This window comes from Thamnophis elegans, chromosome 3 (genome assembly GCF_009769535.1).
Source record: "Thamnophis elegans isolate rThaEle1 chromosome 3, rThaEle1.pri, whole genome shotgun sequence".
In the NCBI taxonomy this organism is placed as follows: Eukaryota; Metazoa; Chordata; class Lepidosauria; order Squamata; family Colubridae; genus Thamnophis; species Thamnophis elegans.
Window position 1 is genome coordinate 38,790,141 of NC_045543.1, and position 20,124 is coordinate 38,810,264.

At 39.1% G+C, this 20,124-nt stretch overlaps 1 protein-coding gene across 2 annotated transcripts; it reads right to left on the reverse strand.

Moving 5' to 3' along the window:
* Positions 1-1,071: 1,071 nt before the first annotated feature.
* CCDC58 (coiled-coil domain containing 58) lies at positions 1,072-16,649 on the reverse strand. 2 transcript variants are annotated; one of them, XM_032213996.1, is made up of 6 exons: positions 16,533-16,649; positions 11,536-11,661; positions 7,667-7,813; positions 6,672-6,753; positions 4,182-4,241; positions 3,446-3,472 (listed from the first exon to the last, which is right to left on the reverse strand). In XM_032213996.1, the coding sequence occupies exons 1-5, from the start codon at positions 16,581-16,583 to the stop codon at positions 4,195-4,197; spliced, it is 453 nt and encodes a 150-aa protein (XP_032069887.1). In that variant the 5' UTR covers positions 16,584-16,649; the 3' UTR covers positions 3,446-3,472; positions 4,182-4,194. The 2 variants fall into 2 exon arrangements, with proteins under 2 accessions (XP_032069888.1, XP_032069887.1); XM_032213997.1 differs by lacking the exon at positions 6,672-6,753 and having other exon boundaries at positions 1,072-3,472; positions 16,533-16,639.
* Positions 16,650-20,124: the final 3,475 nt, after the last annotated feature.

Below are 20,124 nucleotides of genomic sequence, written 5' to 3' on the forward strand. Positions count from 1 at the left end.
TAATGAAGAATAGCCAGAAGAGAAAATTCCAACATTCTTTAAGGAAACATTGAAAGAGACAGGTTAATGTTTTTTTAAGCGAAGAATTTATATCTTAAATATACAAGATATAATAGGGCAGACGAATGTTATGAGACAGAGGGATATTTTGATTAAATGCAATAAGAAATTTCCTACTAGCAAGTTGCTAGCAGAATATACAACTTCGTTAAAATCAGATGAACCTAACTCAGAATCTGAGGAATTTCCTACAAATGAAATCAATAGAAGTATGTAGGTAATTTTCATTTAATTATCCATGGGGGCATTCAGTCCCGATAATTCTTTTCAACTCTTATCAGTAGCTTTGTTTGAAAAGTCTCCAAACTAGGTAGTCTGACCTTAACACTGAAACAATTTTCTTCATTCATATCTTGTGATTTTTGGATATTCATATACTGCATCATTCTAGTAAAAAAGTTAAAACCTCTTTATTGTTGAGCAAAATTCATATTGACATTATTGACACAACCATGTGACTTTATTGATAATAGCATTGAGGTTGTTAGCCAGTCTTTGCTCAGAAGGTTTTTCAGTTTTCCAATTTGGCCCATAGTCCCAGTAGTCTCCATCAACATACTAACGAGGCCCCACCAACCCTGCTTAAGGGCAGCAAGTGCTATCACCAGCTGAGGTACAATAAATACTGTACAAATGTTTGGAAACTTAATCATATACCGAAAGAGCTCCATCAAAACATCTATGTCATTAAAGTTTGGTCAATGTTGAAACCCTAAATATGCCTATCAAAGCAGTGTTTCTACGCAAAAACTAGAAGCAATTCTCACTTTTATGTATAATTTTGAACATTTCTTAAATCATACATATTCCTTCTGCTATTTACTTTCAGGATAAATGTTATGTAGAGCCCAGAAAAGAGGAACAACAAAATACATGATATGGGAAAAAGAGAAGGAAGTATAACTGAAATTAACATATACCAACAGTATTCACTATATCTCCATGCCTTTTGAACTTTGTAAATCATCCTAGCTCCCACCATATTAATTCATCATTTGATGCACTTCTGTTTTTGCAATTCATCAACTGTTTCAGTTGTAATTTTTTCAATCTTCCTATTGACCCTATCTTTCTTCATACATTTATTTTACAATTGATTCTCTCTATACCATCAATTCCCCATAAATACTTCGGTTTTATAATCTTGCTTTTGAGTACTAATGGTGTAATACTAATAGTGCAATGTACTAATAGCATAATCCTAGATGTGATCCCAGAAACCTAAACAAATCTTTCAAAGACTCTGGCGCCCTGGGGAAATAGCAGAAGACTGGAAAAGAGCTGATGTGGTTCCCATCTTCAAAAGGGGGGGGGGGGAGTGGATCCAGAAAACTACAGACCAATCAGCCTGACATTAATATCTGGAAAGATTCTGGAAAATATAATCAAACAGTGCATTTGTGAGCACCTAGAAATGAACAAGGCAATTATTAGAAGCCAGTAAGGGTTATCAAAAACAGATCATGTCAGACAAACCTTATTGGCTTCTTTGACAAAGTGACTAAATTAATGGATAATGAAAATGTGTGGAATATAGTTTACTTATGAGTGCCTCAAGGTTCTGTCTTAAGCTATTTAACATCTTCATAAATGTTATAGATAAGGGGACAGGGGGGAACTCATCGTATTTCCAAACACCAGGTTGGGGGAAATAGTGAACATTTTAGAAGATAGTCTCAATATACAGAAGGATCCTGACAGACTTGAAAAACAGACAAACAACAAAATGCAATTCAGTGGTGAAAAAATTAAGGTCATACATTTAGGCAAGAAAACCCAAATGCACAGGTATAAAATAGGTGGTACCTAAATCAATAATTAGTGACTGAGAGAGGGATCTAGGTGTCCTAATGGTCAACCCCTTAGGTATGAGCCAGCAGTGTATTGCACCTGCCAAAAAAGCTATTCAAACAAGATGTGGGAACATGAACAGTGAAAATATAGCTGGACTGAATAGTTTAGAAAACAAAAATGAAGGAGGAGACTGGTCTAGCTATTTCTGCACTAGCAACAGCAATAGCATTGAGATTAATATACCACTCCATAGCACTTTATAGCATTATCTGGGCTATTTACAATGTAGAAGCATTATTGCACATTGCCCCCAACATTCTGGGTCCTCATTTTATCAATCTCGAAAGGATGAAAGGCTGAGTGAACTCCTGGCTGAAGGCAGAGTTTTCCTGCAATACTGCACTTTAACCACTGCACCATCAGGGATCCAATGATTTCTTCATAGCTAACACTGTCTTCAAACAACCAAAAGGATGTTTTTTATACACGGGCATAACCAGGTGGAGACATATAAAATTAAATATAAAAAATACAAAACTAATATCAAACAGGTAAAACCACCATCCTTGGAACTGGTTGGATGGACTCAGTTACAATGGTGACCATTGGAAGATCTGAAAGATTTCTATAATTATGAGAGTCATAGAGACTCTCATGCTGTGAACATCAATTTAATGGCACATAATCAATCCAAAACCACACTGTATATTATCTAATGTCTCTACAGGCATCCCTTAAGTGCTACTTTAAACGACAAAGGGGATATTAGATATATCAATGTGGAACCCTTTGCTAAGTATTGTATTTCGTCTCAGTACTTTACTTTGATCATATACTACTGTTATCACATTCAGAAATTAAACCTGAAGTCCATATTCATGCAAAACATTCCAAAATTCAACCTTACTAATTTTATGTGTATGCTTTACTTAAATCAACAAAAATTTCTAAGGTGGCTAGAGATTGGTTTCGAGGAAGGCAGTTTTTCTGAGGCATGGTTTTGCATGCTGCCTGGATCCGCACATGTGCAGATGGCGCTTTGCTCACTTGCGTGGCTTGATTCCTGACGGTCTGCAGACCATCCCGGTCTGCAGCCCTGGGGTTGGGGACCCTTGGGCTTTCACATCTCTGAAACATGCCATCACAATGTGATGTAATTACTCCAGGATTATACAATGTTGGTAATTGGAATAAAGTTTTGTTTACCCTCAATATTTCTCACAGTCTGAAAAGGACCTACACAATTAGTAGAGTACAACGTTGTTTTATATGTAAAAATCTCCAGGTATATGAGAGTGGTTAGACATAAAGTACATTTGCTACTATATCAAAAGAGGTCAAGTATGTGACATCACATTCCATCTGAACATTTTTTTAATGTTTTTTTCTTCTCATATGTCTTGTACAAATTAACAGTTGGTTTATCTTTATTAGCAAAATCACTCATTGTATAGATCCCGTGGGTATCATTTTTCAAGAGGTCCCATGCGTTTTGTTCCATGTTTCTTTTCCAGTTTATTTGCATTACTGAAGACCACTTTCAGGGGATTCTTCCCCCGCATTTGCATTATTGTGTCTTTGGGGGCTTATAATGAGTTCTGCAGCGTTCATTAAATATCTAAAATAGCAAAACAGAAAGTTGATTGATACAAATATTTATGGATCCAAATATCTAAAAACTTAATTAGCTGCAAAGCAGTAATCAAAACTAAATGTATGTGCTCAGAAAAAAACAAAAAAAGATGATATATACTTGTTCAGGTTTGTAGCTTTCAGAATAAAAGGGAATAAATAACTGGCTGAAATATTTCCACACATGGCAGACAGAGGGTTTTTTTTAATGACAGAACTGTTCCCAAGTTCTGATGGCATCACCCTTGTGATCACATGACAGCAATCACATGATCTTTATAACCAGTTGCAGTTCTGTGGTCATGTGACAGGATTTGCAACTTTTTTTTGTGTGTGCCACAAATCAACCTTTTCAGCTGGTTGCCGGCAAGAAATGCCCATAGGAACACATTGACTTGCTTAATGAATGTGGTGCTTGCCTAACAATTGCAGTGTTCACTTAATGACTGCTGCAAAAAGGGTTGTAAAATCAGATTGGTCACATGGGTGTCTCAAGTTATGATTTATGATGGAGGTCCTGGGCTGCATTACAATTAAAGACTACTTACATGCATTAGTTTGGATGTAAGATATTTCTACTTGATTTTCATATTTGGATTTAACTTCAACTATAGTTCTCTTCCTAGCTTTCTTCCCAATCAATCAGAGCCTTAATATGGTATGACAAAAATTCACAAATTAGGACTGCTCCTTACCTTCCAGCTTCTGTCATTTACCACTTCTTCGACATTTAACTCTGATTGCATTAATTTCAACTACAAGAGAAGAAGAGAGGCTTTAGAGACTTAGCATAACAGTTGGGATTGACCATGAGCATACAGATTGTATAAAAATAAATTTGGATAACAATATTAAAAAATATACTTAAAACAGATTAAAACAGAACATTTAATCAAATTTTCTCACCATTCACTAAATAAATCTTCCTATGAAAAATTGGAACTTCATTGTAGAATATTGGGGAATTAAGTATTAGAAGTGGTAAGCATTTTATAGACATTTAGAAGAGAACAAAGCTAAAGCTAAAATTCATACTGGTGAGAAATTAGAAAATATTTTTTTCACCCCAGCTGAAAAATGGCAAAAACAGAGAATATACTTTTGAATGGGTTATTACAATGCAGTGAAATCTTGATTTGCCAAACTTTAATGCAACATATAAGGGTGTGCACCAGACCTAATTTTGCCATGATTTGCAATATTTGCATGATGATGTCATCAAGCATAAGATGCAAATTACATCATTTAAATCAATTTATTTCAGTGGCATAATGATGCAACAACACAAATAACTAGATTACCTGGGTGATGTTGTCATATAGATGCTGTAAATCCCCATGACAAATGACAAATTCTTTATTCAACATACGTTTCTGAATAATGAATCCCTCCCTCCTAATTAACTGTTTAAAAAAAACCAAGGTTTTTTTTAGTAATAATTGCAGTTAATTTTAAATGAGTGAGTTGAGACCAGAATGACAGTCCAATTACATGGACAGAATTATAGCAATGTATATTAAATCCCATTATTTCACATTTGCCTTATAAAAATTTGCAGATGTCTGAAATTACAATCATATGGCAAGTAGATTCTAGATAGTAGAGCAGTATTTCTCAACCTTGGCAACTTGAAGATGTCCGGACTTCAACTCCCAGAATTCCCCAGCCAGCGAATGGGAGTTGAAGTCCAGACATCTTCAAGTTGCCAAGGTTGAGAAACACTGTAGTAGAGTGGCCAAGGTGGTGCAGTGGTTAAATGCAGCACTGCAGGCTACTGCTAGATCAGCAGGTCCAAATCTCACCGGCTCAGGGTTGACTCAGCCTTCCATCCTTCCGAGGTGGGTAAAATGAGGACCCAGATTGTTGGGGGCAATATGCTGACTCTCTGTAAACCGCTTAGAGAGGCCTGAAAGGCCTATGAAGCGGTATATAAGTCTACTGCTATTGCTATTGCTATAGAGCCTTATTTCTATGCCCTCTTTGGAAGCCTTTAGGAAGAAACTGTGGGTTCCAGCTAACTGTTGGAGTTGCAATGCTCCAAGTATGTTCATCACCTTGCCCTGTACTGCTCTCTCCTGGACAAAAAATGACTTTACAATTTTTTCTGTTTCAGGAAACCTTTTTTCTTTTGTCAATACTCAGATAGTTTAACAATAACTAAAATACCAAATGTTTGGGAAGAAGCTGAAATGGATACAGTACCTTTTAATATCACAAAAATGTAAAATATTGATAGAACATGGGATCTCCAATCTTTACTATCATTACAGAGAAGTCTGAGCCATTCACCTGTTTTTCTATATCTAATAAGCATCCCAAGGACTGCTTAGAAATTTCGATGTATAAAATAGCAATAGCAATAGCAGTTAAGACTTATATACCGCTTCATAGGGCTTTCAGCCCTCTCTAAGCGGTTTACAGAGTCAGCATATCGCCCCCAACAACAATCCGGGTCCTCATTTTACCCACCTCGGAAGGATGGAAGGCTGAGTCAACCTTGAGCCGGTGAGATTTGAACAGCCGAGCTGCAGAACTGCAGTCACCTGAAGTAGCCTGCAGTGCTGCATTTAACCACTGCACCACCTCTGATTTATGGGTTAAAGTTTCATGTTTCTTTCCTTTCAAATTGTGTTTGACTTCAGCTAGCAAACATTAATAGTTTAATTATTAATTTAAATTAATCAATATAACATCTGTTAGTACAAGTTCTCATAAACAAGACCTAATTAGGTGTGTTTAACAAGTCATGAATACCTGGGTTTCCCGAAAGTAAGGCCCAGTCTTATATTTTTGGGGCTACAAAATAAGCACTAGGGCTTATTTTCAGGGATGTGTCTTAATTTTTTTTCATGTACTGGAGGCCCAGTTCTGCTTCCTCACAGCCTCAACAGAGGAGACGAGCCGAGACATGGTGGGACAGAGTGGGCAGGTGGGCTTGGAGGCTCATCTTCAGGTATCTCGATTTTCCCGCAGCCCACATAGCATGTAAGGATTGCCTGCCTTCCCCCCTTGTACATCTGCCTCCATCTGCTGCCGATGCCCCTGTGTGAAGATGAATCTCCCGTGGCGCCCTGCCTGCTCCATCCCACCAACTCTTGGCTTACCCATGTCCCATGCGATGCGTCTAGATTGTGTGCCTCCCCCACCTCACCTCTGCCTGCTGCTTGGACATATAATCAACTCACCTGCACTGTGCAGCCTGTGGCTGCTGCCAGACATTGTTGGCCCTTGCGCCCGCACTGCCTCTGGTGCTGTCCACGCCCCCTGCTAATGACAACCTTAACTAGGGCTTATATTTGAACTAGGGCTTATATTAGGAGCATGCTATAAAATCAGACTAGGGCTTATTTTGGGGGGTAGGTCTCATTTTAATACATATAAGGGTACATACATATAATAATATAAAACTTTTGTGTATGTGTGGGTATTTGTGTCTGTGCATATATACATTTTGTTTAGTACATGAGAAAATTATACTGATGGCAGATTCCTTATTTTTGTCTTTCCTTGTGCGTATATGCCTTCAAAACAATCCTGCAACTACTTGGCCCAGTCGCTGCAGTTTACGTAACAACATTTTTGGAAATAGTTTGCTATAGCCTGTTTCCTATGGCTGAGAAAGGATGATTGGCTTTGTACCTAAGATAGGGCTAGAACTCTGGGTCAATTTTCCCCCCTGAGTAATCCTGTTGTATTATCAAACTGATCTTGGCTGAGCAGGATCAGGCTGGCTTAGTCCTTAGAATGAACCCCCAGGGCTTAAGGCAAAACTGGGAAGTTGAACTAATTTCCTGAAATATGACAAGGCAGGTCCATACTGTGGCTGAGAAAACTGTAGATATGCTCAAGAAGGTGCCGGGTGCCAGGAGTTGAGCTTCACCTGGAGAAGGCATGGCCTTATCTAATAATACAATCTGCAACAGCCAGTTTGTCAATTCATGATTTCTATTTCTATCTTTTCCGGATGATGAAGCATGGGCATAAAAGAATATCTAATGACAGATACATTTGTTAGAGAGAACTGGTCCTTTTCCAGCATTAGGAGGATGATTATAATGTCAAACCACAGATAACTATTTTTGTAATTTTACATGTTTTACTTTTATGTGCCACTGGAACAGTCAATTTTCAATCATATTTTATATAATAGAACTTAAAGAAACCAAATTCTGCTACTTACTTTTGTCTGCTCTTTCCTAAGTTGTTTTAGTAGTGTTATGTCATCTGGAGATTTCTTCCTCTCTTCCTGCAGAAGTTTTACTACATTAGAAGTTTGGGCAATACAGCTTTTGATTATTCTCTCTCTACTTTCATGAGCTTCTTTCAACTAAATAGACAGTAAATATAAACAAAGAAAACCAGATGAGCAAGCAATCCAATAACGAGTGAAATGTTAAGTAAAATAAAAGCAGAAATTGAGGAGGTTTTCATAGAATTACCACTTTCCATGCATATATAATGGACACAGCAGAAAAGCTTATTATTCTTATCACTTTTTGTTCAGAGCTTACCCAGATATTGTAGCTATTAAACAAGTGCTTAGCAGAAAAATCCTTGTCACTTAAAAATACAGAAATTAGCAACCACTTACATTCACTTTCTTTTTTTAAAAAAAGGAGGAAAAAAGTCACAATGCGTCATGTGACGACAATGTGACCTTGTGCGTTTGACACCCCTGCAATAGGCTATGGATCCTTTTCCAGAATTCAAGAATTGCAAAGTGGCATTTATAAACAGCATGTATTACATTCCACCAAAGCATCAACATGTATATGGCAAAGCTTTGGTAATCTGGAGAATCAGGTGATAGAATAGTGGTCACTGATTATAAAAGCAAAATTGTTGAACTACAATAAAGCATATAAAATTCCATAGATATAAAAGTACAAAATTCAAGAACTTCAACTCCATCTTAACAAAATAAAATTAGTCAGAAAACATAAGTATATAATTGATCATATTTGGAGGAATATCAAGATATGATATAATATAAAGAAAAAGGATATAATGGATATATGGATATTTTTTGTTTAAATTTCTATTAGAATGTTTTTGACTCTGGTATTGTGCCAGTGTCTCTTAATGGAGCTTATATCAATATACTGTACTTAAAATAAAGTCAACATGATGCCCATTGTCCTGTTTAACAGGATGCTTCTGCCTTCTTAGTTGCTGCCCAATCCAGGGAAAAGAAAGGCAGTTATAAAGAATTGCAAAAAGTTGGTAGATTTGTACTCCCACAACTTTCAAAATACCTTTTTGTAACTAAATCAGAATCTCCTGATTGTAGGTCTATTCATTGATAAATGTTGGTGCTAAAATATATTGTTTTCAATGTTTATAATATTAAGTTGTAATCTGTATTGGCAGCTTACAGTCTATAACAATAAAACAATACAATATAATAATAAAACAATACATTAACTTCCTCGTGCTCCCCAAATACTCTCTGGAAAAGCTACTTTTCCTGCTTACAGAGGGCAATTAGGTTATGTGCCGATTTGATCTCAGGAGTTACTCCGTAACATTGGGTTTGCAAAAAAACCCAACCATATTTGTGAGCCTGTGCTGCCTGTAATGTTTTAGTAATGGAAAACTGTTAATGGATTTTGTTGGGAGCATGCAGATTCTTCTTGAAGGAGGAGGCCCCAAAGATATTTAGGAGCCAAGACATCTAAGGTGTTAAGACAGCACTTGTATTCAGAACTCGATGGGCAATTAATGTATTCAGAACCTGATGGGCTCACAGCAGAGACATGTTTTTTCTTTCTTTTTTCTTTCTTTTTTCGTTTCTGTTATAATTTGCACCAGTGAAGTTAAAACCAATTTTGTTGTATTTAAGTACAATGACAATAAAGATTATACTTATGTGATGACTGCAAACTCCATATTTTGCACAAACTTCAGCTTTCGGTAGTCTTCAAAGTAGCCTTTTATATGACATTGTGGAACAATATGTGCATGAATGGACCTCTCTAGTCATGACTTCTACCTGCCTAATCTAGTTGTAGCGAGGTATCCAGGAGAATCCCCCACCGCATAGTTGCTCCTTCAAGAAGTGGAACCACCCCATCCAGAGTTATAAATCGAGCTGGCAAAGAATCTCCCAAACAAACATCAACTTCATTTTGTTTGGGTTCAGCTTCAGTCCATTTTGTCCCAACCAAACTCTAACAGCTTCAGGTACCAGATGAATATTTCCTTTGGCTGACCTAGGTAATGATGTAAAATAAATAGCATGTTGGTGCCACCCCAATTATCTGAGATTGTTGCAGATTGACTTGCAAAGATATTAGAAAGCTTGATATATTCAGGCTAATTTGTCACAGATAGGGAGTTGGCAGTCTCTCAGACTAACTTACTTCAATAGGATTGTTACTGTTGTAAAGTGGCATATTTATCTGATGGCAGGACATTAACAAAGAACATCAGGTTAGTGGATAAAGCCTACTCCCAATGCCTATTTGCTGATTTCTTTTATGTTATTTCATTTACTATTAGATTTATACCTTGGCTTCTACTATCAGTATGCATAGCACTGTTGTTGGTTTTTACTTGTTACTTTTTATTGTGGCTGGACCATTCCCTGTTGGCAAGTCCACCATAAATATTTGTTTTGTTTGCTTTGTATATTTTTACAATGAAATAATTTTCTTCAGGAATTTTTTAAATGAATCATGAGTCTTTTTGATTTCCAAGTAGGCGTATGAGAAGCAAAATAATTTTGGCTAAGTCTTTTCTGTTGGAAAACATAACAACCTGTCTTCTCTTTTATGGTTTAATTTGGGGCACAAAACCCTCTTGGTCTGTGCTATATGGAAAACCAATGCAGATTAGGTGTACTACATGTACTGATAAACCTGAGCCTTAGGCACCAAAATCAATACAGTTAATTGGTGGTTTTTAAAGTGCTTTCTGGCTCTAATATTAAATGATCTAAATATGAGCTGAGACCTGTGGAGCTACAAAATTATCAAAGCCATTTTTCTTTGGACACATTTCATATCTGTGCAAAAATAATACTAATTTGATAATAATAATTTGAGGCTGAAAAGAAAAAAGCAATAATTGCTATTTGTAGTGCATGTGCCAATTTATATAAAAACTAGTATGGGGTTGGAGTAGTAGTTAAAATGCAAAAATAGCATTGGGGAGATTCAGGTCTCCCTCAGGGATGAGAGCCACTGGGTGACTTTGAGTCAGTCATTTTCACTTGGCCATAGCCTGGGAAATAAATAATATCAAGCCACACTGAATGAATGTGGTGGATTTAGGAGGTCTTATTACTTTTGAACTGCAGGAGGCAGCGAGCATAGTCACCTCATGGCTGTTGCTGTGTTGCAAATTTTCAGGGAGGGCTTATTTTAATGGATGCGCTCCAAAGCCCGATTGGGCTTATTATCCGGGGAGGTCTTATTTTCAGGGAAACAGGGTATATTTCTTAGTGTCAAATACACTTAACATTAGCAACTTAATTATACAACACAATATGACTAACTTTATAAGACCTATTTTGATTAAAATAAGACAAAAAGAAGTATAGTTATCTTTATATATTTTTGGATATAAATGTACTTAAATAATTAAAAGCATGATACAAATTAAATTGGCAGAGTTAAAAAAGACATACAAACAAGACATACAAACAAGAGGAAGTTTGGAAGGAGTAGCATTGCCACAGATTCTATGGCTATAAGGTACTATGGAGGAGAAAGAAGTACAATGATCTCTCTCTCCCTTTTGAGTTAAGTATTTTTAATTGTATATGACAGAAGTAGGAAAATTGGTGACAAGAACAATGAAGGAACAATATATGCTTATGATTTAAAAGGCCAGGTATGAATTGCAAGAAACAGCTAGATGGCAGCAAAGAACTATAGAAAACTCTTAACCTTTGCGGTTATCTAGTGGTCACCTAGATGTTGGCGCTCCCAGATCTATAGATCTATAGAACTATAAGATGCCAATGTGGCCACGAACACCTGGTAAAAACAAAATCAGGTTTCAAATGAAAAAAGTTAAATGAAGAGGAAGGACAAATATATTTACCGAATGATGAAGTTCTTCACAAGTTTGCCTAGCATCAACTTTTCCTGCGAAAGAAGCTGTTGGAACGGTAGTATTTAATTCATGGACTATTCTGTCATCAATTGTTCTTGTTACCCTGAGCAATTCCTGGGTGGGAGGGGGCAGGGGAGGAAAAACTTAGACTTAATGTTGCAAAATTTAAATTAAAAAAAGAAACAGTATGTTAGCAACCAGATCAAATAGTGTATTTTTGAACCACATATTTAAAATTCCTAGAAACTTGCAGAGTACTTTACATGTTGATTGTGCCAGATTACTATAATAGATCATAAGATTGAAAGGAACTCTAGAAATCTTCTAGTCCAAACCTTGCCCAGGACAGGAATCCCCAGATCAAAAGCCATGGTCAACAAAAATGACTGTCCAAATTTGAAAATTTTGTGATGCTTTTTAGCGGACAGGTCATTTGATTCCTTCTACGAAAAGAATAGCAAGTCAAGTTGTGGGAGTATGTTTTAATGCCTACAATAATTTCATTTCTTAAAAGTATATTTGACCTGGAATTCAACAAACTGGAATACATCTTGTTCCATGCCTTTGTCCATAATACAAGAAAGATGCTGAGGAATTGGAAAAAATCCACAGACAAGTGACAAAGATGGTAAGGGGCTTGTGGCTAAATTCTGTGAAGAATGGTTAAAGAAATTGAGTACATTTAGCTTAAAGAGAAGTGGAGACACAATAGTAGTCTTCCAACTGAAGGACTATCTCCTGGAGTAATGGGTGCACCATCACCAGAGATTTTCAAACAAGGCAGAAATTTTTCTGGGATGGTCCGAGGATTCGTCCCCTGAGTTGGGATTTGCACTAAAAGACTTCCAAGATCCATTCCAATCCTACAATTCTATGATTGTATTTACAAAGTACATTTCTCAGGTTAAGCTAGCCACGAATTTACTCATTCAGTTTTATATGTTTGTATAATACATTGAACCATAAATTATCTACATTGGCTATTTACCTAACACAGTAGGGTAAATTAATTGGCTAGCTTGTGGTGTGGGATGTTGTGAGGACATGCTTTTTTACAAATAAATCTGATTGAACATGGACATATTATTGAAAAACAGAGATGAATGTCATTAGAGCCCAATCTGTATCCATCTATATCCTCTGCTTGTTGATGCTTTCTCCTTCTACTACCTTATGCTGCTGATCTTTTTCTATTTATGATGCTTCCTCCCCCTACCTCTCCAATTCAGGGACATCCCATTCTCCATATGTGCTCTAATACTAACATTCTTGGAAAGGGAGGGAAATAAGTTAAAATCCATGAGCAATCACTTATATTGTCCATCCAACCAAACCTGAAGCAGAAATTCAATGACAGTAAGCTAGCTCTTGTTGAAGCTGCTATCTTCCTAATGTAGCTCTGACCAAGTAGGAATGAATTCCCACCCTCATGTTACCTTAGTTGAACATGGGAATACTCTCATACAACTTACTCTTTTACTCATTTATTGAATTTACAGTAAATCATCACCCTGATTTGTTTACAATAATTTCAAAATACACTAAAATAACCACAATAAATAAAACATAAAATAAAGTTAAATTAAAATTGTAAACACAATCCTGACAATGTCACAATTCACTTCAAAGCCCTCTGAAATAAATTGATTTTAATTAGCGTTCGGAAGTCTATATTATCAATTAAGCTATTTTCACTTCCAGGAGAAACCATTCAAAACCATCCCAGAGATTTTTTTTTGAGCCTTGGCCTCCCTCTCTAGCAGCAGTTTTTTTCCAGGGGAAACATTTTAGGAGGGATGAATCTGGTTGAAAAGGATCTAGATAATTATCCCCAAGATAATTTGAAGATGAATCAACAACTCCTAGTTGACATTTGGTTGGAGAATGGGTGACAGTTATCAAACAGTTGCTTCCAGAGATGATCTCTTAAGGAAGGGCATATTACCTCTTTCATGGTCCCATCTTTCCCCAAAGGAGCCAGAAGAGAAACCCAAAAGTGATAAGGGTCATGCTACAAAATTTGACTTAGAGTACACCTGTCAAAAAGAGTCCTAGGAGAACTGTTTTGGTCACTACCATGAATTTTGCCCATATGGAGTGAAGACCTCAGCAATTCTATTTTATATATTCTGTACAATTTTTTCAGCAGTTACATAGTGGCCAGGAAGGCATCTAATCATTCTTGCCTTTCTAGAAATTTGCCATCCTAACAGTGGGAGGCTGATGGCTTACTGATGAAATAAGAGAGGAGATGTAATGCTGCTTTGCCTCTTTTATTACCATAGTGTAAGCTCAAACCTGAGGTATACCCATATTTGATTAGATTCACTTCCACAAAGTGATCTCACCAAGGCAAGAGTCAATACAATATCTTCCCTATCCTTATCATAGTTCCAAAGCAAAGACAAAGACTAGAGTGTGCCCACCTATATGCTTTGGATTACATATCTAAGACTAGTCCACTGTTGCTGTGATGGGTATGAGTTTCATGGCTGTTCCCAGCCTGCTGTCAGAAGGTTTAAGATGTAAACTGCCCAGCCATCAAAGGGATTTAGCTGAGATACAAGATCAAGGAGTCTGGAGAAGGATACAACTAAGCAGCAGCAGGATCACCAGGATGACACACAGCTTCTCTTTGTAAGACACTATAACGCTGTGCTTCCCAAACTTTTTCCTTCATTACCCAAAACCACTTATCAGAAAGTCCTTTTTACCCAACGTAGATAAAACACTGAGTGTAATATAAACATCCCTGTTGTTATTGGGCTTGTCATTATCCAAGAAAAACCACTTTTATCCAACCCAAGTTTGGGATGCACTGGTAAAATATCTAGGCATTCACATCCTATTACCACAGAAGTGAGTCTCTGGCCACAAATAAAATCAGTGCCACCTCTCCTGGATTTATGGAGGTTGCTTTTTTATATGGCTGTGCCCATATTCATTTTTTTTAATGGATTCTTTTAAAAATAGGAAGCTTACATTTTGAGTCAGTTGCCTTGAAATTCAAGAAACAAATAAAAACCTAGAAGAGAAATTCTCCAAAAAGGTGATATCTCATCCAGTCAATTTTGATAATGCAAATCAGGAATAGGAAAAATAATTACCATGCACCTATACAAATAGCACTCCTGAAGGAATGCATTACTTTGCTACTGCCACTAGAGTGCTTTCACCCATGATGGGCTGTCCCTTGTCCAACTGGTGAAAACAATCAAACACTAAAGGGTCTCAAAGCATCTTACAACTGGTTCTGGGATCAATTCTGAATTTGCAATTACTGCAGTATTTCACCATTGCAGTAGTTGTAAACCCAACTGTGGCTTAACTGCTTGTTCTGCTATACAATTAACTTTTAGACTACAAAATAAAGTAATAGAACCTAGTCATTCTGGTTTCAACTATCATAATTCCCATCTTTGTCCTTACTAGCCCTTTTATCCAGAGGTGGGTTTCTGCCAGTTCGTCCCAGATTGTGCAAACTGGTAGTGGTGGCGGGAGGCTCTGCCCATCAGCCTGGAGGCTTCTCCACATGTACAGAAGCTTCTGCACATGCGCAGAAGCGTTGCACAAGCATGCACGAGCGAACCGGTAGTAAAATAAATTGAAACCCACCACTGCTTTTATCCCATTACCTTAAACAAATAGACATTGTTTAGTGGATGTTCACAGTTACAACAGTGGCAAAAAAGTTTGCTATCGATCCTCACATTTACAACCTGTAAAGCTGAAATAAGATTGTAAGTACATTCATATTTTTATTTAGTGTTCACTTCCCTTAACAACTGAGTTGCTGGTTCCATTTATGGTTGCTAAATAAGTATTACCTGTATTTACTTCTAAGGATAATGGTTTCAGTCCCATGCCTACTTTGATCTAAAGAGGCCAACATTCAACATCTTATCCTAATATTTCTGGCTGTTCTGCTCAGCTACAAACAAATGCAATAACATGTTCATCTCCAGCAATGATGTCGGTGGTGTTGTATTGAAGCAGCATCTGAATGCTTTGTACTAAAGAAAAGGATATCTGCTCCCAGGATAAGTCACTTTCCTCATGCTGTTATTCTACCTCAAGAGACCACCATTCCTGCTGCAGCCCAATCTTTTCATTCTGGGGAAGTTATTCTAACCGTAAACCTAACCTCCTATGTTCAAGAGTAACAATCTGTGTCCTGTCTCTTCTGGGCAAGTATTCCATGTTTCACAACTATAACAAGAGGCTGCAGTTCTAACTGCAGAAGCCAAAACATAGAGTTTCTTTTGTACATTTTTCTTCCTTTCAAAATGATTAAAATAACAGAATGAAAAGAACAAGATTATAATTTCTATGCGTTTGCAACACATTGAAGGCAGCATAAGAATCACAGAAATTAATGTAACAGAAGAAGAAATGTGTAAATTAACTTTTTCCCTGTTTGCCCATAGTCTCGCAGCTCCCACCTCCTATTTATCTGCCATTTGACCCTTGTCTTTTCGCGGGACAAAGGAAGACTCTGACTGACATTCAGCTTTTTAATAGAGATCCCCAAGGTCCTCCGGAGAGGCAAACCATGCACCTTCTCATCTCTCCCTTCCTGGATTGCAGTAATGCCCATCTATTTTAGAGAAAACTCCAAGGAAGAGCGTTTCTAAAACATCGAACACACTACTACAACCAGGCAGACATCCCTCCAAGCACGTGCACGGCTGTCGGGTGTGCTGGGCAAAAGAAACATTTTACAGCATCCAGGAACCCGGCTCTCCTTCAAGCCCCTCAAAACGAGCCTTCTGTTCTCCTCTCCACGGGTGGAGAATCTCTCGAAGTCTGCTCCACGCCCGTCCCGCTCCTCCTTTACGGCGCGAGCAAAGGTACTCCGGAGGGCGAGGAGGCGCAGCAGCTCCAAGATCTGGAGGCGAATCAGCACGTGCCAGCCGACCGCGGGGAGGGAAACGTCCCGGGCGCCTCCCCGCCGGCCTCCACCAGCCTCACTTTCGTCTCTGTACCTGAAACTCAGCGAAGTCCTCGCAATTTAGAGTCGAGCCGGGCGCTGCCATGTTGGAAGGTCTCAACGCAGCCAATTGGAAGGCGTGACGGAGGCAGGCCCGCCTCCTCCTGCTCCTTCGCCGCGCCAAGAGCACGCTTCCGCGGGATCCCGAGCCGGGCCGGAAGTCGCGGGGCGTCTGTTGCGCTGCGCCTTTGCCCGTTCCTGGTGCGGATGGCCGATGTCGCCGGGGTGCAGGTGGTTAGAGATCTTGAACTGGTCACGTAGTGCTTGAGACCGATTTTAAAACGCAACAGCAGCCGCGTTTGGAGTTGAAAACCAACCAACTGCAGCTGGTCTTTTTCTCGGGGCAGCTTTCTTGGGATGCAAAGTTTTTTTCCCCAAGCTTCAAGATTCTTGTTTAGGCAAGCCGGCTAGGAAAAATAGTTCATTTAGTACAGGCAGCCGATCTTGAAGCCATGTGTGAACCAGGACGTGCCACGAAGGAGACTGAAGAGAGGTTGAAAATATACTATTCCAAACGGCTACAAGAAATGGACTTTTAGAGATAATTTTTATTTAAAAGAAACCTTGTCAGAAGTTAAACTTCTCCTTAAAAGCTGTTGTAAAATGGAATTACCGTAGTTGGGCACTGGGCATAGCTCCAAAGACTTTGGTACTGTAGATTTCAGATATTATCTCAATCATTCTTAGGAATTCAATTTTATTTTGTTTTAAGTTAATAGTGGGGCAATAGACAGTAAAATAGAAAAACCCAGGAAAGAAAAAAAGTCCACTCAGGTTGGCAGAAGGCAGTTTAAAATTGCTCAGCTAAAAAGCTAGTTGGCCAGATAGAAGAAAAGGAATATTTGGAGATGTATGTGGCAGCCAAGATAGAAAGTTCCATCTACTCCTGCCCTCTGGATTCTAGTAGAGATAGTGCTAAAGGCTAAAGTGATGGGAAAGGGTTTGAGTGGAGGAAAGGAAGTCAGGATGGAAAAGGAAGCAAAAAGCTAAGACAGGAGGGGATTGAATGCCAGATTTGGAGGAGGCAAGGCAGAGGGGGAAAGAAGAAAGGAAGAGTATTTGGACCAGGTGAGGTGAAGATCCCTGCTAGGCAAGCAGAAAGGCTGCTTGTGAACTTTGGGAAGAGAATCCAGGAAAAGCTTTTGGTCCTTTAACCAAGGTAGAGCGTGAGCAGCTGCCAGTTTTCCCAGCCAGGAGACTGCAAAGTGGATGGAATCAGTTTGGTCTAGTCTAGTTGTTAAGGCTCCAGGCTAAAAAACAAGAGACCAAGAGTTCAAGTCCTGACTTAACCATGAAAGCCATCTTGAGTGACTTTGGGTCGGTCACTCTCAGCCCAACCAACCTCACAGATTGTTGTGGGGAAAATAGGAGAATCGTGTGTTGGATATGTTCGCCTGGTGCGCCAGTTGCGACCCTACCTGAACCGGGAGGCCCTCACAACAGTCACTCGGGCCCTTGTGACCTCTAGGCTGGAATACTGCAACGTGCTCTACATGGGGCTGCCCTTGAAGAGCACCCGGCGACTTCAGCTAGTCCAGAATGCGGCCGCGCGAGTGATCGTGGGTGCACCTCGGTTCGCCCACATAACACCTATCCTCCGCGAGCTGCGCTGGCTACCTGTTGATCTCCGGGTGCACTTCAAGGTGCTACTTACCACCCATAAAGCCCTTCATGGTAGTGGATCTGCGTACTTGAGAGACCGCCTCCTGCCAATTACCTCCTTGCGACCTATTAGATCGCACAGATTAGGCCTCCTCCGAGTTCCATCCACCAGTCAATGTCGACTGGCAACTACACGGAGGAGAGCCTTTTCAGTAGTAGCTCCGACCCTTTGGAACGATCTCCCCGTGGAGATTCGTATCCTCACCACCGTCCAGACCTTCCGCACAGCCCTCAAGACCTGGCTATCCCGTCAGGCCTGGGGATAAAGATCGTAATCCGTCCCCACCCGAATGATGAATGTTGTGTACTATTTTTACTTATGTATTGTTTTATGTCTTACTGTCTTATACTCCCCTCCCTATATATTGTAAGCCGCCCTGAGTCCCCTCAGGGAAAAGGGCGGCCTATAAATAATAAAACCAAAACCATAACCATGTTCACCACTTGAGTTGTTTGTAAACATAATAAAGGCTGATACAAGTGGACCAGGTTGTTTCTACCCACAATAGCCATCACCTTGAAAAGCTTCCACCAAATACATTTTTAAATGAGTGCAAAAGACCTAGAAGTAATCCTCAACTTACGACATTTGTTCAGTGACCCAAGTTATGATGATACTTTATCAGGGACTTACAATCTGTGACCAAAGTTCTGGCCACTGGACACATGATCAAAATTCCAGAGCTTGGCAGCCCACCGTACTTACAACCACAGGGGTGCTGCAATTTCCCATACCTGCTTATCTCCCTCCCCTTCTGTCTCTGGCCACCCTCCACCTGTGAAGCCTTCAGAAATCTTACCAAGGCTTGTGACTGGATGACACAAAGAATGGCTTGGCTTGACCTGGGTTTGTGGTAAACAACAATTCTTGGTTTACAGCTGCAGTGGGGAGTTGCTGTTTCAAGTTGAGGCAGTCATGTGACATTTTGTTCTATAATTACACACACTAGCAATCCCAGTCACAACTGGTTTACCTGTAATGCCTTTGACTTGTGTTTTGGAGAAGGGGTGGCAACTCATCAATGGTAGTAAGAAAATAGGGCACCATTAATGAGAGGGGGGGGGCATATTCTTTCAGGTTGCTGACATCCTTTAAGATGTATTTGCCTTCTTTGAGGGAATCCTATTAATGGCAGTGACTGTGGGAAGGGAAAAGAGACAATTTCTATTCCAATACAAATTGAATAAAGAGAGGCTGCTTCTGTTGCATGATGCCTTTCCCCAGCTGGAGGACTCCCCCAACTTAGCAGCTGTTTCTTCAATCTGAGGTTGAATCATAGAGCTGGAAGGGACCTTGGAGGTCTTCTAGTCCAATCCCCCAAGGTTGCACTAAGTGGTGGATTTGCATTGTGATACATTTTAAACCCCTTCATGGCATGAGATCATGTTCTCCCCAGATATTTCAGCCTGTTCTATATTAGATTTGGCAGAGAAGGCTGCTACGATGCCATCAGCTAGAGATCTACATTTGTGAATCCCAGGAGAGGTATCTGCCATGGTATCACATTATGGGGCATCCTTCCCTACCCTTTGAAATTAATTCTATCCCTTTTGACATTCTGGAACTATATTTTATGCAGCATATATTTTTATAGCTGTTGTTTTTATATTACTTTTATCTAGTTGTTGTATACTGCCCAAAGAGTTGCTAATGGTGAGATGGAAAACTATATAAATTTAGTAAATACATAACATATCACCCCCCTCATTCTACTCACAGACAGGTGCAATCCATTAATTTTCCCAGCCTTATTTTTCCTCTATGCAGCCACCTATTATCCAAGTGCAAGTCTTTCAAAAATGGAACCCTTACAGCTGGTGAAGAATAACCTCTAGGCATCAACTTCCAGATTCTTTTGACCTCTGTTTACAAGAGATCAAATAGCTAGAGCTAATGAGTCCAACCCTGCAAGGAAACAACAGTA